At 42.6% G+C, this 20,549-nt stretch overlaps 1 protein-coding gene across 1 annotated transcript; it reads right to left on the minus strand.

Annotated features, from left to right (window-relative positions):
• Positions 1 to 3,363: 3,363 nt before the first annotated feature.
• On the minus strand, positions 3,364 to 20,205 carry LOC135519731 (solute carrier family 40 member 1-like). The gene is made up of 8 exons (XM_064944962.1): positions 19,922 to 20,205; positions 19,706 to 19,773; positions 12,875 to 13,034; positions 12,453 to 12,568; positions 10,553 to 10,679; positions 9,523 to 9,768; positions 8,654 to 9,298; positions 3,364 to 8,369 (listed from the first exon to the last, which is right to left on the minus strand). Exons 1-8 carry the CDS (start codon positions 19,953 to 19,955, stop codon positions 8,047 to 8,049), a joined length of 1,719 nt encoding a protein of 572 aa, XP_064801034.1. The 5' UTR covers positions 19,956 to 20,205; the 3' UTR covers positions 3,364 to 8,046.
• Between the last annotated feature and the right edge of the window lie 344 nt (positions 20,206 to 20,549).

The raw sequence follows: 20,549 nt of genomic DNA on the forward strand, positions 1-20,549 counted from the left end.
ATGAAGCATGGAGGTGGAAACATCATTCTTTTGGGGATGCTTTTCTGTAAAGGGGACAGGATGACTGCACTGTATTGAGGGGAGGATGGATGGGGCCGTGTATTGCGAGATCTTGGCCAACATCCTCCTTCCCTCAGTAAGAGCATTGAAGATGGGTTGTGGCTGGGTCTTCCAGCATGACAACGACCCAAAACACACAGCCAGGGCAACTAAGGAGTGGCTTCGTAAGAAGCATCTCAAGGTCCTGGAGTGGCCTAGCCAGTCTCCAGACCTGAACCCAATAAAAAATCTTTGGAGGGAGCTGAAAGTCCGTATTGCCCAGCGACAGCCCCGAAACCTGAAGGATCTGAAGAAGGTCTGTATGGATGAGTGGGCCAAAATCGCTGCTGCAGTGTGGGCAAACCTGGTGAAGAACTACAGGAAACGTATGATCTCTGTAATTGCAAACAAAGGTTTCTGTACCAAATATTAAGTACTGCTTTTCTGATGTATCAAATACTTATGTCATGCAATAAAATGCTAATGAATTACTTAAGAATCATACAATGTGATTTTCTGGATTTTTGTTTTAGATTCTGTCTCTCACAGTTGAAGTGTACCTATGATACAACTTATAGACATCTACATGCTTTGTCAGTAGGAAACACTGCCGATTTTGCAGGTTATCAAATACTTGTTCTCCCCACTGTATATAATCAAACTACACACAACACTCCATAATGACGAGCAAAAAAAGGTCCCCAGTAGCCTCCATCCATTCTTAAATGAAAGAAGTTTGGAACCACCAAGACTTCCGAGAGCTGGCTGCCCGGCCAAACTGAGCAATCAGGAGAAGGGCCTTGGTCAGGGAGGTGACCAAGAACCCAATGGTCACCCTGAATCTGCTCCAGAGTTCCTCTGTGGAGATGGGACAACCGTCTAGCAGAACTCCACCAATCGGGCCTTTATGGTAGAGTGGCCATACGGAAGCCACTCCTCAGTAAAAGGCACATGGCAGCCCGCTTGTAGTTTGCCTAAAGGACAGACCATGAGAAACACGATTCTCTGGTCTGATGAAATCAAGATTGAACTATTTGGCCTGAATGCCAAGCGTCACGTCTGGAGGTAACCTGGCACCATACCTATGGTGAAGCATGTTGGTGGCAGCATCATGCTGTGGGGATGTTTTTCAGCAGCAGGGACTGGGAGACTAGTCAGATTCGAGGGAAAGATGAACCGAGCAAAGTACAAAGAGATCCTTGATGAAAACCTACTCCGCACTTCCGACTGGGGTGAAGCTTCACCTTCTAACAGGACAAAGACCTGCTGCTGTGCAGCGACGCTCCCCATCCAGCCTGACAGAGCTTGAGAGGATCTGGAGAGAAGAATGGGAGAAATTCCCCAAATACAGGTGTGCCAAGCTTTTAGCATCCTACCCAAAAAGACTCACGGCTGTAATCGCTGCTAAAGGTGCTTCAACAAAGTACTGGTTAATGGGTCCAATTATGTATGTAAATGTAATATTTCATGTGATATGTGATATTTCTTTTTTTTTTTACATTTGCAACAAAATAAATCCAATAAACAGTTTTTGTTTTGTCATTATGTGGTATTTTGTGTAGACTGAGGAGGAAAAGAACAATTGTAATACATTTTAGAATAAGGCTGTAACGTAATAAAACGTGGAAAAAGTCAAGAGGTCTGAATACTTTCCAAATGCACTGTAAGTATTCACACTCTGAGTGTTAGAATAACCTTTGGCAGCATTTACAGATGTGAGTCTTTCTGGGTAAGTCTCTGAGAGTTTTGCACACATGGGTTGTACAATATTCGCCCATTACTCTTTTCAACATTCTTCAAGCTCTGTTAAATTGGTTGTTGATCGTCACTTGACAACCTTTTTCAAGTCTTGCTTCAAACCTGCAGTAACTCGGCCACTCAGGAACATTCTCTGTCATCTTGGTAAGCAACTCCAGTGTATATTTGGCCTTGTGTTTTAGGTTATTGTTCTGCTGAGAGGTACATTTGTCTGATAGAAAACAGACTAAACCAGGTTTTCTCTATAATTTTGACTGTGCTTAGCTCCATTTAGTTTAGTTTATTTTTTATCTTGAAAAACACCCCAGTCCTTAACGATTACAAACATACCTGATGCCACCACTATGCTTGAAAATATGTAGAGTGGTACTCAATGTGTTTTATTGGATTTGCCTCAAACATAATTTGTATGAAGCACAAAAAGTGTAATTGCTTTGCCAAATGATTTGCAGTATTTCTATAGAGCCCTGTTGCAAACAAAATGCATGTTTAGAAATATATTTTTATTCTGTACAGGCTTCCTTCTCACTCTGTCAATTAGTTTAGTAGTGTGGAGTAACTACAATGTTGTTGATCCATCCTCAGTTTCCTAACACAGCCATGTAACTGTTTTAAAGTCACCATTGGCCTCATGGTGAAATCCCTGAGCGGTTTCCTTCCTCTCCAGCAACTGAGTTAAGAAGGACGCCTGTATCTTTGTTGTGACTGGGGGTGTTGATACGCCATCCAAAGTGTAATTAATAACTTCACCATGCTCAAAGGGACATTTCATGTATTATTTATTTATTACCCATATACCAATAGGTTCACTTCTTTGCAAGGTTTTGAAAAACCTCTGGTCTTTGTGGTTGAATCTGTGTTTGAAGTTCACTGCTCGACAGATGGGACCTTTATAGATAATTGTATGTGTGGGGTACAGAGATGAGGTTGTCATTTAAAAATCATGTTAAACAATATTATTGCACACATAGTGAGTCCATACAACTTATGTGACTTGTTAAGCACATATTTACTCCTGAACTTATTTTTGACACAACGAAGGGATTGAATACTTACCGACTAAAGACAATTTAAAGATGTTCATTTTTCATTAATTAGTCAATCATTCTAAAAACATAAACCCAGTTTGACATTATGGTGTGTTGTGTGTAGGCCAGTGACCAACAATCCCAATTTAATCCATTTTAAATTCAGGCTGTAACACAACAAAATGTGGAAAAAAGTCAAGAGGGTGTGAATACTTTCTCAAAAGCACTGCGGTTCCTAGGTCAGTTCTTCAAGAGGAAGAATGCTCTAAAAGTCTTGACTAGGCACCGAAAGAGGTCACATTTTTTCCTGTTCCTCCAGTTCAGTAAGGCAAAGTGTGTCAATATTAGGCAAGTGTTCTTAATGGTTGGTATACTCGGTGTATAACAGGTCACAAAAATGACAAGTGTTCAGTTAGCAGGAAACATAAAGAAAATAAGAGGAGCTTTTGTATCTGTTGGGGGAGTACAATGTACAGTACAGTACAATGACTTGGGTTCCTGTGATTACATTAAAAAAAAACACTAATGAGACAGAATGTATAAACATTTTCTTTTTAATTCAGAGCTCATGCAAAACAAGCTGTATAAACGTCCTCCACTATAATGGAGTGTGAAGTGATTCTTGCATATTACATTTAAACAAAGATTATATCAAACAATGTTTTTAATGTATTTTTACAATGATGGGAGATTATGGACAGTATGGGCCATTAGCATGTTGTATGATTTTCTTGGTTTATGCATGAGAGCATTGATTTCTACACACGAGGCAGAGAACAATTTCACAAGCAAATTGTTCAGAAAACTTCTCCATTAGCAACAACTGTTAACACTAGTATATAAAAACATTTTTAAAAGTTGTAAAAAAAAAGAAAAGACTTCCAACATTTAAAGACGACAACATAATCTGATGTCATAAACAAATTATTTTACATCCAGTACAGTGTGAATATTGATTGACGGCCATTGTTACTTGTATGAAAAAGATATGGCCTTGTATGAAATATTCCTGAATAAATGTTCTGAGAAAAAGGCTCTGTTCTGAAGAATGTGCTTACTTTACATTTTGGGGGGTAATCCATGCCAAACATTAACATTGAGCTCAGTTCCTGGCATTTCTCTATAGAACACCAGCTGCAGTTCCACAAACCTGCAGACCTGTCTGACTCCACTTCAGCCTACAGGAGCCTTTAGTACAACCGCCCAGGGCTAAAGAAAGGCCTCACTGTTCTCTTCAAGTGCCGTGTCTATTCTCTCCAACCATAATATTTTCCTCACCAAATCACCTCCGTGGCGTAGGTCAGCAATGGTTTTTCATGGGCAGAGGTAATAACCACGACGTCTGTGACATCGAGTCGAAGCATGTTTTAAAAATAAAGCTTCTGCAAACCTTTACAGTGGTGTTGGAGAGCTCCAAGAGCTACAAACCGACAGTTTTGCATGGCTACAGCACGGTTGGTGTAATTGCAGTTAGTGGCCAGCTAAGACAACCTGAACATGATGACTTTCTACTGTGGCAGAGGAACACTGGTGGGGAGGTCTGCTGGACTTAGGGAGGGGGGGGGAGAAGGAAATCTGAGGTAAACTTGGCAGGATTTTGAAAGCCACCCACAGGAAAAAGGGTGGTATGGTTTTCCATGCTCACACCTGGTGTCTGGGTTAAGGATTGTGCTGTGTGCGCATCTGTGGCAAAGATTAGCGTAATGATGGCCCTTTATCATGGGCCTGCCAGTAAATGCAAAGTCCTTCAGCTCGGCCTTGTGCAAAATGCAGTAGCAATGCCTGAAGGTGTTTTCGTTATTATGGACATAGTAGAATCAGTTAAAGTGCCTGTGTAACAATCACGATTAAAAATCACCTTTGAAGACAGATAAATCAATGATGACAAACAACTACAGGTATAACAATTGCAAGGGGGGTTAGACATCTGTACACGAGGTGTCTACAAAAGCGTTAATGAGCCTATACGAGATTCATTTTCACTTCACATCAAAAAAATAATTGGAATGCTCATAGGGAAAACAACAGGTTTTCCCTCACTTCCTTTTAAGCTGTATAAGAATGTGCACTTTGGTCATTGAGAACATTGTTAATGGGAATGCATAGTTTCCTAGTTGCTCGCTATAACTAGCATATCAGCACCACCATGGCTGAGAGACAATACTGATGATACATTGAGAATAGTATATATATACACACAGTACCAGTCAAAAGTTGACATACCTACTCATTCCAGGGTTTCTTTATTTTTACTATTTTCTACATTGTAGAATAATAGTGAAGACATCAAAACTATGAAAAAACACATATGGAATCATGTTGTAAAAAAAAAAAATTAAAAATTATATTTGAGATTCTTCAAAGTAGCCACCCTTCGCCTTGATAACAGCTTTGCACACTTGGCATTCTGTCAACCAGCTTCATGAGGAATGCTTTTCCAACAGTCTTGAAGGAGTTCGCACATATACTGAGCAATTGTTGTCTGCTTTTGGTTCACTCTGCGGTCCAACTCATCTCAAACTATCTAAATTGGGTTGAGTTTGGGTGATTGTGGAGGCCATGTCATCAATTAACAGGTGTACCTTGTTAAAAGTTAATTTGTGGAATTTCTTTCCTTCTTAATGCATTATAGCCAATCAGCTGTGTTGTGACAAGGTAGGGGTGGTATTACAGAAGATAGCCCTTTTTGTTAAAGAACCAAGTCCATATTATGGCAAGAACAGCTCAAATAGGCAAAAAAGAAATGACTGTCCATCATTACTTTGAGCCATGAAGGTCAGTCAATCTGGAAAATGTCAAGAACTTTGAAAGTTTCTTCAAGAGCAGTCGCAAACACCATCAAGCGCTATGATGAAACTGGCTCTCATGAGGACCACCACAGGAAAGGAAGACCCAGAGTTACCTCTGCTGCAGAGGGTAAGTTCATTAGAGTTAACTGCACCTCAGATTGGAGCCCAAATAAATGCTTCACAGAGTTCAAGTAACAAGCAATGGACATGATACCAGTTGAAATCTGTCCTTTGGTCTGATGAGTCCAAATTTGAGATTTTTGGTTCCAACCGCCATGTCTTTGTGAGACACAGAGTAGGTGAATGGATGATCTCTGTATGTGTGGTTCCCACTGTGAACCATGGAGGAGGTGTGATGGTGCTTAGCTGGTGACACTGTCTGTGATTTATTTAGAATTCAAGGCACACTTAACCTGCATGGCTACCACAGCACTCTGTAGCAATATGCCATGCCATCTGGTTTGCACTTAGTTGGACTATCATTGACCCAGAGCACACCTCCAGGCTGTGTAAGGGCTATTTTACCAAGAAGGAGAGTGATGGAGTGCTGCATCAGATGACTTGGCCCCCACAATCACCTGACCTCAACCGAATTGAGATGGTTTGGGATGAGTGAAGGAAGTGCTCATCATATGTGGGAACTCCTTCAAGACTGTTGGAAAAGCATTCCAGGTGAAGCTGGTTGAGAGAATGCCAAGAGTGTGCGAAGCTGTCATCAAGGCAAAGGGTGGCTACTTGAAGAGTCTCAAATATAAAATATATTTTGATTTGTTTATCACTTTTTTGGTTACTAAATGATTCCATATGTGTTATTTCATAGCTTTGATGTCTTCACTATTATTCTACAATGTAGAAAATAGTCAAAACCAAGAAAAACCCTTAAATGAGTAGCTGTGTCAACTTTTGACTGGTACTCTGTGTGTGTGTGTATACAGAACAAAAATATAAATGCAACATGCAACAATTTCAAAGACTTTGCTGAGTTACAGTTCATATAAGGAAATCAGTCAATAAAAAAAATGATTAGGCCCTAATCTATTTATGTCACATAACTGAGCAGGGGCACAGCCATGAGTGGGCCTGGGAGGGCATAGGACCGCATAGGCCCACCCACTTGGGAGCCAGGCCAACCTACTGGGGAGCCAGTCAATCAAAATTTGTTTTTCTACAAAAGGGCTTTATTACAGAGACATACCCATCCGCACCCCACCTCCCCCCTCGGACGATCCCACAAGTTAAGAAGTCGGATGTGGGGGTCCTGGGCTGGCGTGGTTACACGTGGTCTGTGGTTGTGGCGTACTGCCATAATCTCTAAAACAACGTTGGAGGTGGCTTATGGTAGAGAAATTAACATTAACACAGGTCTGGTGGACATTCCTGCAGTCAGCATGGCAATTGCACACTCCCTCCAAACGTGAGACATCTGTGGCATTGTGTTGTGACAAAACTGCACATTTTAGAGTGGACTTTTATTGTCCCAAGCACAAGGTGCACCTGTGTAATGATCATACTGTTAAATCAGCTTCTTGATATGCCACAACTGTCAGGTGGATGGATTATCTTGGCAAAAGAGAAAGGCTCACTAACAGGGATGAAAACAAAATTTGTGCATATGGAAAATGTCTGGGATATTTTTTTCAGGTCATGAAACATGGGACCAACACTTTACATGTTGCGTTTATATTTTTGTTCAGTCTATTTATCTATCTATCTATCAGTATCTGCACTCCTTGAATAAATAATTTGCATATCCCTTATAACCATGTATTAAAGAGGCTCATCCCAGGCTCATTAAGCAAAATAAGTAAGAACCTGTTTCTCACTGGTAAAACCGGTAATTTAAATCATTGTCAATTACTAAAGCTTAAGTAACTGAGACGTTTCAAATGCTACCGTGAATGGCTATAGTAACAATGAACTACTGAGAAACAAATGTGGAAATGAAAATCCCGCGAGGCTGTTGCAGAGCTGTAATGTGATGCAAACACCACCAGAACCACAGAACATACTTAAGTAGTATGTGGCTGTAACCGTAGTAACTGCAAGCAATACCTGCATTTTTCCTCCCTCATTTTCTGTAGCTCTAGCTGCAGCCCCTTGAATAACAAGACAGCTAGATTGAAATATTGGAAGTAGGGAGAAGTGATGTTTATTTTTTGACACCTCTCTATAAGGCCTCATTCAAGCTGAGCTTTTTGTCTGTGAGGGGTTGCTTCGCTGTGTCTGAGGCTGCACTACTCTTCCCCCTTCCGCAAAACGGCTAATGCTATATCACAATGGCAAAGGACAGCACATGCTAGGGTTAGGCGCTGTGGGGGCTAGACGCAAGCATGTTTAGGTTGATAGCTAGCGGGCAGGAGAAGGAGTGGACAATAGTGTGCACTGCAGGCTGCAGTTAGAGCTATTAGCAGGGACAGCATCTCTTTAATGGGCTACACGGTGGTGGGAAGCGAGGAGGAAGAGTCCGGGAGGGCCTGGGCCTTCTGCTCTGGCGAGCAGCAGAGGAAGAGGCGCCGCCCGAGGCTCTTGAAGGCAAACCTGAAGTACATGATGTGGCCCATGGCCACAAAGGAGACGGAGAGGATGACGAGAAGGCCAAAGGCCTCAGGGTTGGGCGCCAGAATCACCATGATAAAGTGCAACAGGTCCAGGAGGTAGTTCATGGAGTTCTGGACACCATTAATCACCCCCCTCTCCGACTCGATCACATTCTCTTGGATGAGCTGGGTCACGGTTAAGTCAAAGGACCATAGACCTGCAGAGGGGAAAACAGCAGCACAGCAGTCATTTAGAATGGCATTTTTACGGCCACATAACAATTATATAGGAACAGGAAATCACCGCTATGACTGTAATTATCAGCTGATATTGGAATCAAAGGTTGACAATATTGCTCTGTGGAGACATTAACACCGGATCTGGAGCCAACTTCCCTCCAAGTGGTGCCTGCCTTTTATACAACAAAGTTCATACTGTTAACACATGACATAGCAGCACTCATCAAGCACTTTTCCCAGTGTGGACCTTTGAGTTACTCACCAATTCTAGCAGCAATAACCCCTGCAAACAGCAGGCTGACTGACAGGTAGGACTGCAGAGGCGGCAGTTCTTCAGCGGGCAGTGCAGTCGAACCGTTGACCAGCAGACCATCGATGTTCAGCATGCTAGCCGGATGGTCGGCCTCTGGTAAGTTGCCGCTGTCTCCGGTCAGGTGGCTGTAGATGTCCTGGAAGGGCGAAATGCTGAGGTCGAAGGGGCTGCCCGGTGCGAAGACGGACGCCACGCACAGAACTAGGCAGGAGAGTTGCACCACACCCGAGATGAAGCCTGTGCGGATTAGGCCACACTTCTTGCGAACCCAGGTGAAGGCCACCGTGCCACAGATGCCTGACACGGCTGACGCACCCATCAGCAGGCTAAGCACAGAGCCATTGAGGCCCTGGGTGTAGGCGTAGCCCGTGGTGATGCAGTCAAATCCCAGCACCGTCATGTAGAGGAAGGACAGCGACATGCCTGCGAAGAAGATGGACTGGTTGTAGTAGGCCACCCAGCCGTCGCGGATGGTGCGCAGGGGCTCTGTTATCTGGTAGCAGCAGCTCGTCTTCTTGGGAGAGTCGGCCTCGACGACAGCCATCTCGTTCATGAGCTGGGAGCCCTCTACTGTGCCCTTGCCGTTTTCTAGCTCTACAGACCACAGGAGGAAGAACAGACATACATGAGTGACTGTTTTGGGGCCACAAGACCGTACACAGATAGATCTCATAATTTTGTATTTCTCTAAGGGAGGACCAGCCCAACTAACCACCTCAACAACAGATGTATATTTGACAAAAATGATCTTACAACACTTATGTTCATTGACATTAAGACATGTCTGTTAGTGATGTTCATTGAGGGCCAGAACATACCTTTCGGGAAGTTAAGTTGTTTCAGTTCCTGGTCATCCTCTTTTTTGCCAGCCTTCAAGGCCAGTGCCGGGGTTTTCTGGTAGACCTTCCATAGCAGACCGTACTCAAGGCACATAGAGCACAGGTTCCAGCCCGCAATAAAGCCGCAACCAATGAAGTTTGAGCCAAAAGACATGATCTGACCCACCAGCATGGGCGCTAGGATGTTGGTCAGCTGGTCGATGATCCGCACTGTGGCGTTCATGTCTATTAAAGAAGAGCATAATTACATTATTGTCCACAGGAAACATAAATTCATATTTTACTTTACCCTGTCTAAGCTTGGGTGGTATACCGTATACCAGGGTATTTTTAAATATAGACGGTATGATTTTCAATACTGTGAAAAGTAATCATAACATTTTTGGGGGTTTGGGGCATCCCAAAGGTATGGTGCAGGAGCAGTATCTGGATACCACCCAACCCTAACCCTGTCTTAAGTTACACGTTCCCCTGAATTACAATATTTGCTGACAGGAGAAGTTCAGGGAGTCAAACATGGCTTCTAATTTGTATCTGCTTTCCTTACAACCTTATCTGAAAATACTTAATTGACAGATTTAAGTAGAGAAGCTGCTTTAAGTGACTGTGACATGATAGGACACAGCCAAAGTCTTATTTGATGGTTTTTCCACTAATTGCTGTCAGGGATTTTTATAGGTTTCCTGAAGGTTATACACTTCAGGTTAATTGACTTCATTGGTGCAGACAAGCAACATGTAGCACACAGCTCTGGTCATTCATGAACTGTTAGTCTTTATGGCGTGTATGGCCACATTCCTTTGAGATTATCTGTGCGGAAGTGTTGCATTTTTACTGTAAAAAAAAAATCAGATTCATAGCTTTAGTGAACCAAGGTGAAATGGACAGTTCTAAAAGAAAAATGAGTGATTTAGCTGTGATTGGGTTCAAAGGTCACGCCACTGCAAGACGATAAAGGTCAGTTCACATGAGCTCTATTGATTTGGGCCAGTTTCCCATGGAGACTCACCTGCCAGCTTGCTGCTGTCCTGTCCAGCCACAACCACCACCCAGTCTCTCTGGATGGTAATTGCCATGGCAGTACTGGCCAAATTAGCAATGTTGGCTATGGAGATGACCAGGATATAGCAGCATGTCTGAAAACCAAGAAAACAGGCCTGCTGTTTGTTTTGTTTTTTGTTGTGTACATTATAATTGCAGCTGTTCTGACCAGGGGAATAGAGATGGACTGGCTCAACTGGCCAGGCAGCATTTCTCTCCCTCACATGACGGCCCTAGAATAACCTGCTGACTACACAGTCCTGAACAAGACACTCAATCTCCTGTTTCACCAGCACCTCCAGAAAACTCACAGCCCCCACTCCCCCTTAAAATCCAAAGGCCCCTTCACAAATGCACGATTTGTCCCACAATACACTGACTACACCACGTGATAGACACTTTGTTCATTATCCTGATAGTGTAGCAGCCAGCAGATTGCAACATTCGCTATTGCAACAGTCTTCTTCTATCGACCATAAAAACAAGGCACAGTTTTTCTTCCATGGGACAAAGTCTCGCTGTAGAATGTAAATGAAATCCGCTCATTTGGGTCTACATATTTCACCAAAAGAAAGAGCCTCTACAAGAAGCCAAACATGTTTCCCGGCAAATCCTTGCGTAATCTTAATAATCAAAAGATTTTTCCTTGATTTGATTTAGCAACTCGTGCAGGACACTAGCCTGCCCGTGTGTGTTGGGGGGGGGGACGACTATGGATCTGTCTCTATAGTAATCATTCCTAACTTTGAACAAGCATATCTCCTGTCCCGTTTGAGCATCAGTCATGACATTCTGTGCATATATGCATCTCCTAATGAGCAACACATTTCCCATAAGGACCTATAATCTGAGCCCATTACATTTCCCGCAAATGGAGTCTTTTTGTCCCCCACCAAACTTTGAACAAATTCTGAAAAGTCTGCGTACATATTTTTTTTAAATTGAGATTTACAAATTTGGCGCATGACATACACGTTATAAATCAGACAGGTCGTAAAACGGTGTGCGAATGAATGCTACAGCCCACACTTCTATGCAAAAGACAAATTGTTGTTACATTTTTTATTTATCAATAGATTAGTGGGTTTCTTTGCTCTGCCTTGGTGTAGGCTCTGAGATTAAACCGTACAATGATGTCGCGCTCCTAATGCTCACCAACACTGTAGCCTACCTAAACTGTCAAATATTTTATATAAACTACTGGTCTATTTACTCTGTTGGCAGAATGTACTTGTTTTTAGTTTTTTATAAAAGGACTGTCAGTTTCTATAGAAAACAATTTGTACATACATGCATCTCCTCATGAGAAACAAGTCTCCCATAAGGCTCTTTAAGCTCTGCCCATTCACAAAAAGGTGAACATTTTTAAAGGGTATGTAGACTATATATATAGGCACTGTAATTCCATACAGATACAGTTGACAATTAAAAGAAAACTATTTTGGTATTTATTTCATTAGTCCATTGTTGATAGAGTCCCAAAATGCTTTGCATGTCAGCAATCAAGTTTTCAAGAGATATAACTTATACAGAAATACAGCCAGTCTGATGTTGACCATGTTTTTTCCCTCTTTTGCATTAATCCACGTAAACGTAAATTTGAATAATATGACTAATTGGCCCAAGGAGGGGGCGCTGCATTATTCATGTGGGACGACATGTTTATTGTTACCTTGTTCAATGTGTAAGCTAGGCTACTGTCCAGAAGCTAAAATGATATGTAAAGGTTGTTGAAATGACACACTGGATTTCACATCATAGTAGACTTAGGATAGAACGTTGTACTTGTCAAACGGGTAAATGCTTTCGCTGCAAATGACCACTTAATGATCATGACCGTATAAAAAGTCTAGGAAATGCAATCTTACCAAAATCCATCCATTGTATAACTCTGCAATCTGTTCTTTGAACTGGAAAACCACCATCAAGAGGATCCCACATAGTATGACAGAAAAATTCTGGACAACCAGCGAAGTCTGGGCCACTATAAATGAGAGGATAAGCATTAGAGACATAGGGTTGGTGGTCACAAACAGTTTATTTATGTCTGAGTAAATCACTTAATTGGAGATTTCCCTCAAGACCCAATGGGTTCTTCGAATGGTCTCGAATAGAGAATTATGCAAATTTCAATCTAAATGAACACATTCCTCCCAAAATTCTAATCCCAAACATTTAAAATGAATGATCAAGTAATGTTTTGACTATGTATATTGTTCATTCCTGTTCAATGTATTCAGTTCTGTTCAGAAACACTAACTTTAGACTTGGTCTAATTATGGCTGCATACCTTTGAGTCTTGGGTTTTTGTCAACCCAGTCACCGATAATGGCTCCAAGGAGCAGCACTGACCCTGCCACCACCAGTCCGTACACAGCCGTGAGCAGGAGGCTGTTGCCATACAGCCCCACCAGAAATACGGCTACAGCGAAGTTCCACATACGATCGCCCTACAAAGACATGCATGTTAACTTTTGTTGTTTCAGCCAGCTGTTAAAATGCACTGCACACTAGGCTATAGCCGATGAATGATGCTTGCAGAAACATGATCCTTGCCTACTACTAAGCAGGGCCGACCCCAGAATGAGTCAGTTGGATGGACATTTGATTTCAGTAGGGGGCGCATTTAAAACATTTATTTGTATTTTTATAGTAAATACATGTCATTTAATTGTAAAACGATATTACATTTTAAATGTGGCAAGAACACTTTTTTTAAATGACTTCATAATTTCACAATCAGAGTTTGTATTGACAGGTGTGGCCTATTGAATATCATTGTAGAATAGGCCTATGCATAAAATGCATCCTCCAATTGCAACATCTGCCTATGCCCACACATATTATCTCAAGAAAATGTTTATATTTTTAATACCCTCAAACACCAAGTTAGGCATAGCCTACCTAACTTTAAAATAGGCCGTCAGTCATCACTGTCAATTTTGAAGGGTAATTCTTCACGTTTTACTGGTGAAATGTCCAAACTGCATGCCAATCACTTCAGTTTCATGGGAATATGCATTTAGATCTTCTTTAATGACTGTTTTGTGAGCGAATGAAAGCAGATGGTGTTAACAAAATGTTAGCCTCTCTTGTAGGCCTTCCTCTGTATCTGCTAAAGCCCCTTTCTGTCACTCTAAATGTCAAGCTTCTACCGCTAACCCTAGGAAACTCTTTTCCACCTTCTCCTCTCTGCTTAATCCTCCACCCCTCCCCCTCCTTCCTTCCACTCTGCGGACAACTAAATCAACCACTTTGAAAAGTAGGTTGACGACATTCAGTCCTCATTCACTCAGCCTATTGTTTTCACTGGTCCTACTGGCACAGAACTATCGCACGCCTTGACCGCTTAAAAAACGACAGACTGGTATTCCTTCTTTCTTATCACTCCAAAACACTTGAGTGTGCTGTCTCTGATCAACTCTCTCGCTATCTCTCTCTCTCAGAACAATCTTCTTGACCCTAACCAGTTAGGCTTCGAGACGGGTCACTCAGCCGAGACTGCTCTTCTCTGTGTCACAGAGGCTCTCCGCACTGCCAAAGCTGACTCTCACTCCTCTGTTCTCATCCTCCTAGATCTCGCCGCTGCCTTCGACACCGTGAACCATCAGATCCTCCTTTCCACTCTCTCAGGGCTGGGCGTCCCAGGCTCTGCACACTCTTGGATTGCATCCTACTTGGCAGGCCAGTCCAACCAGTGACGTGTATAGGATCTGTTTCTGTACTAGGCTTGGGCAGTATGCTGTACACTGGAGTATTTGTAAATAGCCACGGGATGGTTTTTCAATACCTGCAGATTGCATTCTTCATTTCACCTGTCACATTATTTTACATTATGAAGCTTACTGTAGTTCCCCAGAACAGTTGAGCCAGTCACGTGTTTGTACAGCGGGTGAAAGAAGGCAGCAGGTGAAAGAAGGCAGCAGGTGAGTCCAGCAGTGTATTGACAGGGGTTGAGTTTTATAAGGAAAGTCAACAGTGTTATTTATCTTTCAATGGAGTGACGTGCAAGGACGTGCAACTATAGATTTCCTTCACCGAAAATACATTGGTGCAAAGCATTCGGCAGAAAATAGCTTAATTTTCAGAAGTGCAACGCTATTTGGATGGCAGCCACAGGTAAATTAGTTTACAAAGAATAAGCAAGGTCTTTTTTGCAAAAAAAATTAATGCCCATCATATTTCTAATGTTCATCATAGAAAGAATGTAGCCAGCTAAATTTCCTAATGTTTTGCGGAAGGTTAATCTTGCATTTTATTAGAGAAAAGTTGTCTGGCAACACTGAGAAAAGAATGCTTGTTCGTTAATTCTCATCTAAGTGGAGAAGTGCAACTGAAGCACAAAATGAGTCGGATGCCAAAATTACAATAGGAAGCATTTTACATCTGCATTTACAAAACACAGCAAGATATTTCTTATGTGTTTTATCTTTTTTCCTCCTTGAAAAACGTAGAATTCTTTGTTAACCCGATTAGTAAATTTAACTTCCTAGTTAATCTAAGTAAGTATCTGAATTAATAAGTTGACAGGGCATCATGTTGTGTTATCTTTCTGACGTGTTTAAAAAGTCAAAGCCCTTTGGATTAGTTATTTGTACAGCGGCCACTATCTTGATTGGGTTTTTTCTCCTCTCCGTTCTCGGCCTGTCTTCTCCTCCTCCCTGTTCTCCAAGCAGAGCAGGCAGGCCATTTTACTAGCGTTTAAGAGCAGTTGGAGGCCACGGAAGGAGTGTTGTATGGCATTGAAGCTCGTTTGGAGGTTAGATAGCACAGTGTCCAAGGACGGGCCGGAAGTATATAGAATGGTGTCGTCTGCGTAGAGGTGGATCAGGGAATCGCCCGCAGCAAGAGCAACATCATTGATATATACAGAGAAAAGAGTCGGTCCGAGAATTGAACCCTGTGGCACCCCCATAGAGACTGCCAGAGGACCGGACAGCATGCCCTCCGATTTGACACACTGAACTCTGTCTGCAAAGTAATTGGTGAACCAGGCAAGGCAGTCATCCGCAAAACCGAGGCTACTGAGTCTGCCGATAAGGATATGGTGATTGACAGAGTCGAAGGCCTTGGCAAGGTCGATGAAGACGGCTGCACAGTACTATCTTTTATCGATGGCGGTTATGATATCGTTTAGTACCTTGAGTGTGGCTGAGGTGCACCCGTGACCGGCTCGGAAAACCAGATTGCACAGCGGAGAAGGTACGGTGGGATTCGAGATGGTCAGTGACCTGTTTGTTGACTTGGCTTTCGAAGACCTTAGATAGGCAGAGCAGGATGGATAGGTCTGTAACAGTTTGGGTCCAGGGTGTCTCCCCCTTTGAAGAGGGGGATGACTGCGGCAGCTTTCCAATCCTTGGGGATCTCAGACGATATGAAAGAGAGGTTGAACAGGCTGGTAATAGGGGTTGCGACAATGGCGGCGGATAGTTTCAGAAATAGAGGGTCCAGATTGTCAAGCCCAGCTGATTTGTACGGGTCCAGGTTTTGCAGCTCTTTCAGAACATCTGCTATCTGGATGACGATATGAAAATATAGATACCGCCCAACCCTAGTCTGCATCACGTGGTCTCACTACTGGTGTCCCCCTGGGCTCGGTTCTAGGCCCTCTCCTCTTCCCCTATACACCAAGTCACTCGGCTCCATCATATCCTCACATTGTCTCTGCTATCATTGCTATGCGGATGGCATTCAATTACTTTTCTCCTTCACCCCCTTCCGACACCCAGGTAGCGACACGCATCTCTGCGTGCCTGGCAGATATCTCAGCTTGGATGTCGGCCCACCACCTCAAGCTCTACCTCGACAAGGGAAAGGCCTGCCCGCTCCAAGAACAATCCATCAACTCGACAGTGTCCCATCCCAGAGCGCAAAGAACCTTGGCATGACCCTGGACAACACCCTGTCATTCTCTGCAAACATCAAAGCAGTGACTCACTCCTGCAGGTCCATGCTCTACAACATCAGTAGAGTACGACCCTACCTCACACAGAAAGAGGCACAGATCCTAATCCAGACACTTGTCATCTCCCGTCTGGACTAGTGCACCTCGCTGTTGGCTGGGCTCCCCTCTGCTTGTGCTATCAAACACCTGCAATTTATCAGAACGCTGCAGCCCGCCTGGTGTTCAACCTTCCCAAGTCCTCCCATGTCACCCCGCTCCTCCGCACACTCCAATGGCTTCCAGTCGAAGCTCGCATCCACTACAAGACCATGGTACTTGTCTACCGAGCAGCAAGAGCAACTGCTATGCTCAAACCCTACACCCCAACCTGAGTACTCAGTTCTGCCACTTCAGGTCTCATGGCCCTCCCACCCCTACAGGAGGGGAGCTCTTCTCTGGAGTCAAAGCTCTTCTCTGTCCTGGCACCCCAATGGTGGAACCAGCTTCCCCCTAAAGCTAGGACAGTAGAGTCCCTGCCCATCTTCTGAACCCATCTGGAACCCCACCTCTTCAAAGAGTACTTTAAATAATCCCACAGCACCCCCACCTCGCACCTCCCACCCCCTTTCGTGAACTATCACGTGCACTTGACTCTTTTCCCCCCTACTAGCACTGAATTTGTTGATAGCTACTTTATTGAAGAAAAATGTACTTCCTTTGACTGAGATATATGGTAGTCCCACCTAGCTATCTTAAGATAAATGCACTAACTCTAAGTCGTTCTGTATAAGAGTGTCTGCTAAATGACTAAAATGTCAAATGTAGGATTATTTTGTTTCTATCAAAGCATATATTTAATGCCTAGTGAGGCACGCTGATGAGTTTTGGCCGAGTGAGGGGGAAAGAATGTACTATTCAGCTTCGGATAAGAAATGACGAGTGATGTTTTTGGTTGTAACATATTGCCCTACTAGGTTACAGTATATGCTATTATATTTAGTTCTGTTATGTAAAATACTAATTCATCATGTGATCTTGCGAGACATTGACTCAGCTTTGATCTAGCTTTCCTAAGCACACACCAATGTGAGGAGTAAAAGTCTTCCATTTGTAATAATAATAATAATAATAATAATAATAATAATAAGTGATGAGTTGGACTACTACTTATTTTAAGCAATTTGAGTGTGCGTGAAATCATGGTGCTGAAAGGACAGCACCATAACCAAGAGGTCCCATATCCTTTTGGGTCCCACTGCGCAAGAGTGGGTCCGTGGAGTTTTATGAACATCAAGGCAGGCGCTGTGAATTTGGATCCTAGATTTCGTCGGTGGATCAGTTTGTCTGCATATGCATTAGAGGTGGTACGTTTCTGTAAACTAAGCACACAGACAGTAGGGCGAGTTCAAGTGCGTCATACACGAGCCCAAACTGTTTTGAGAACAGACGGTTTAGCAACCCCTGGTAGTTTTTTTGTTGTCTGTGGCTGTTTTTGTTACAGCTTGAAGTGGTCAAGTTTTCATGGAATTATTTTGGTAATTATACTGAACAGAACATGTAAAGTGTGTCCCATGTTTCATGAGCTGAAATAAAAGATCCCATAATTTTCCATACACACAAAAAAATGTATTTCTCTCAAATGTTGAGCACAAATTTGTTTACATCCCTGTTAGTGAACATTTCTCATTTGCCAAGATAATCCATCCACCTGACAGGTGTGGCATATCAAGAAACTGATTAAACAGCATGATCATTACACTGGTGCACCTTAAAAGGCCACTAAAATGTGCAATTTTGTTACACAACACAATGCCACAGATGTCCCAAGTTGAGGGAGCGTGCAATTGGCATGCTGACTGCAGGAATGTCCACCAGAACTACTGCCAGAGAAATGTACGTTCATTTCTCTACCATATGCCGCCTCCAACATCATTTTAGAGAATTTAGTAGTACGTCCAACCGGCCTCGACCACAAACCACATGTAACCACGCCAGCTTAGGACCTCCACATCTGGCTTCTTCACCTGCGGGATCGTTTGAGATCAACCACCGAGACACCCGATGAAACTGAGGAGTATTTCTGCCTGTAATAAAGCCCTTTTGTGGGGGAAAAACACATCCTGAATGGCTGGGCCTGGCTCCCGAGTCATATGAAATCCATAGAATAGGGCCTAATGAATTTATTTCAATTGACTGATTGCATTATAATGAACTATAACTCAGTAACATCATTTTAATTGTTGCGTTTATATTTTTGTTCAGTGTAAATGTAATATATTTAGAATGTATCTGAATTAATTCTCCAGAAGTATTTTTTACCAGCTCCGTGTATTCTCAAATTGATAAAAAATTGAGGGAAAATTGGCTGCCCTGCTCCCCGCGCAAAGGCAGCATTACATCCCTGTTCAATTCGCAAGTGGCTGAAACTGTCACCGAAGAAAGCATCCGAGCGAGTGAAACAGCTCCCCTCTGTGTAACCTATGTGTAGCCAATGTATCTGATGCTGTCTGGACAAAAATAAGTATGAAATGCCATACTCTTTTTGTCCAGACAGCATCATATACCAAGCTGTTCTCAGAGCATTTCGTATTATTTTCTACGTAAATCCAAGACACTCCATTTAGTAAGATATGTTACGTTTCGTATGCGATGTATTTACATGTACTATGTTGTGTCTAGTCTATCAGACCAGGCTGGGGTTACACATACTGAGACCTGTTTCGCTCGCTCAGATGCGTCTTTGTGTCGGCGCGCATCTTCTCAAATAAATTATGAATATTTTTTTTCTATCTAGATGGACAAGGAGGTACGGTAGGGCCCCCTAAGCTCGCCCATCATGCCGACCTTGCTACTGAGCATAAAGTGATCATACCCTTTATAAATTAATAACGGTCTACTGCCAAGGACTGTTACACAAAATAAACATTACCTAAACAAACGCATGCACCTTATTTAGAAATACCATAACAGAATAACTATTGTATACATAGAATATTACACACTATATCGAACCATCCATGGGTCCACCGATCAACCATTTTTTTATCAACAATTTGTCAAACCAGACTAAGCGCGCGCAAGATGCGCTCCACTGAATGGGAAATAGCCTATAGCGCCTTCAATTGTGTACCTATTCTTAAACATAAATAGACTAAAACATTTTGTCAAATGGCCCAACATGAGCAATAAGGTGATGGTCTACCTACTCCTTATTTTACTTTAAATGGTTTCACTTACCCATGTCGAGAGGCCATGTCCCAGGTAAATAAGGAACTTTGGTGATGTGAAGAACTCTTGGACAGATTCTGCAAGGAAAAGGATGTTTACGATTAATTGATATTGATATCATATGGACACCTGTGTGGTCAATAGATCGGCAGCCATAATTTATTGATCAAATATGCCATTTAAATGAGTCATTGTAAAATAACTGAAAACGTAAAATTGACCTACCACAGCAACGTTTCTTAGATCCAGCGTTATCCATTGTAATACTTTTCCGGAAATAATTAACGTTTGCCCAATATTTATTTATCTTCGTAAAGCAAGGCTATCGATGGAAGACACTGTGCATTAAAATGTCGGTAAACGCACGCCAAAGCTCCCCTTTCTCCTTTCCAAACTTAGCTATCACTGTAGCTGAAGTTGGAAACAAATATCTTAGCCGAAAATCCTTTTTTAGTTCAAATGCAAAACAATAAAATCTCCCGAACAGCTCCAGCAACCTTCTCTCGTCTTTTCTGCACTGCCAACAGCGTTTATGTCACTGGTCAATATACAGGAGCCCGAAGGAATACGTCACAGTCACATGACTCGAGCCTCACAGCCTGCACAGATGCATTCAAAACAAACAAAACAAAGTTCTTGTGGCGAACTATTATTTACGATGCATTGTTGCAATAGATCTGACATTATCCATGGTTTTGGTGGTTGTTAGAATGTTATTCATTCTATAATAACTGCCTATATCGGGAGGGAGGGGGGTAGTTAGTAACTATGTTCAGTACCAGTCAAAAGTATGGACACACCTACTCTATATATGTCTATATAAACCACAGGAGGTTGGTGGCACCTTTATTGG

The sequence above is a fragment of the Oncorhynchus masou genome, chromosome 29 (genome assembly GCF_036934945.1).
Source record: "Oncorhynchus masou masou isolate Uvic2021 chromosome 29, UVic_Omas_1.1, whole genome shotgun sequence".
Classification (NCBI taxonomy): Eukaryota; Metazoa; Chordata; class Actinopteri; order Salmoniformes; family Salmonidae; genus Oncorhynchus; species Oncorhynchus masou.

What these genes read in the sequence shown, in the direction of transcription:
- LOC135519731 (XM_064944962.1), bottom strand. Translation starts at nt 19,955, where the DNA reads ATGGATAACGCTGGATCTAAGAAACGTTGCTGTG. An exon ending in ATCTAAGAAACGTTGCTGTG is followed by an intron (nt 19,774 to 19,921) that starts GTAGGTCAATTT and finishes TTTTCCTTGCAG; the next exon opens with AATCTGTCCAAGAGTTCTTC. An exon ending in GACATGGCCTCTCGACATGG is followed by an intron (nt 13,035 to 19,705) that starts GTAAGTGAAACC and finishes ATGTCTTTGTAG; the next exon opens with GGCGATCGTATGTGGAACTT.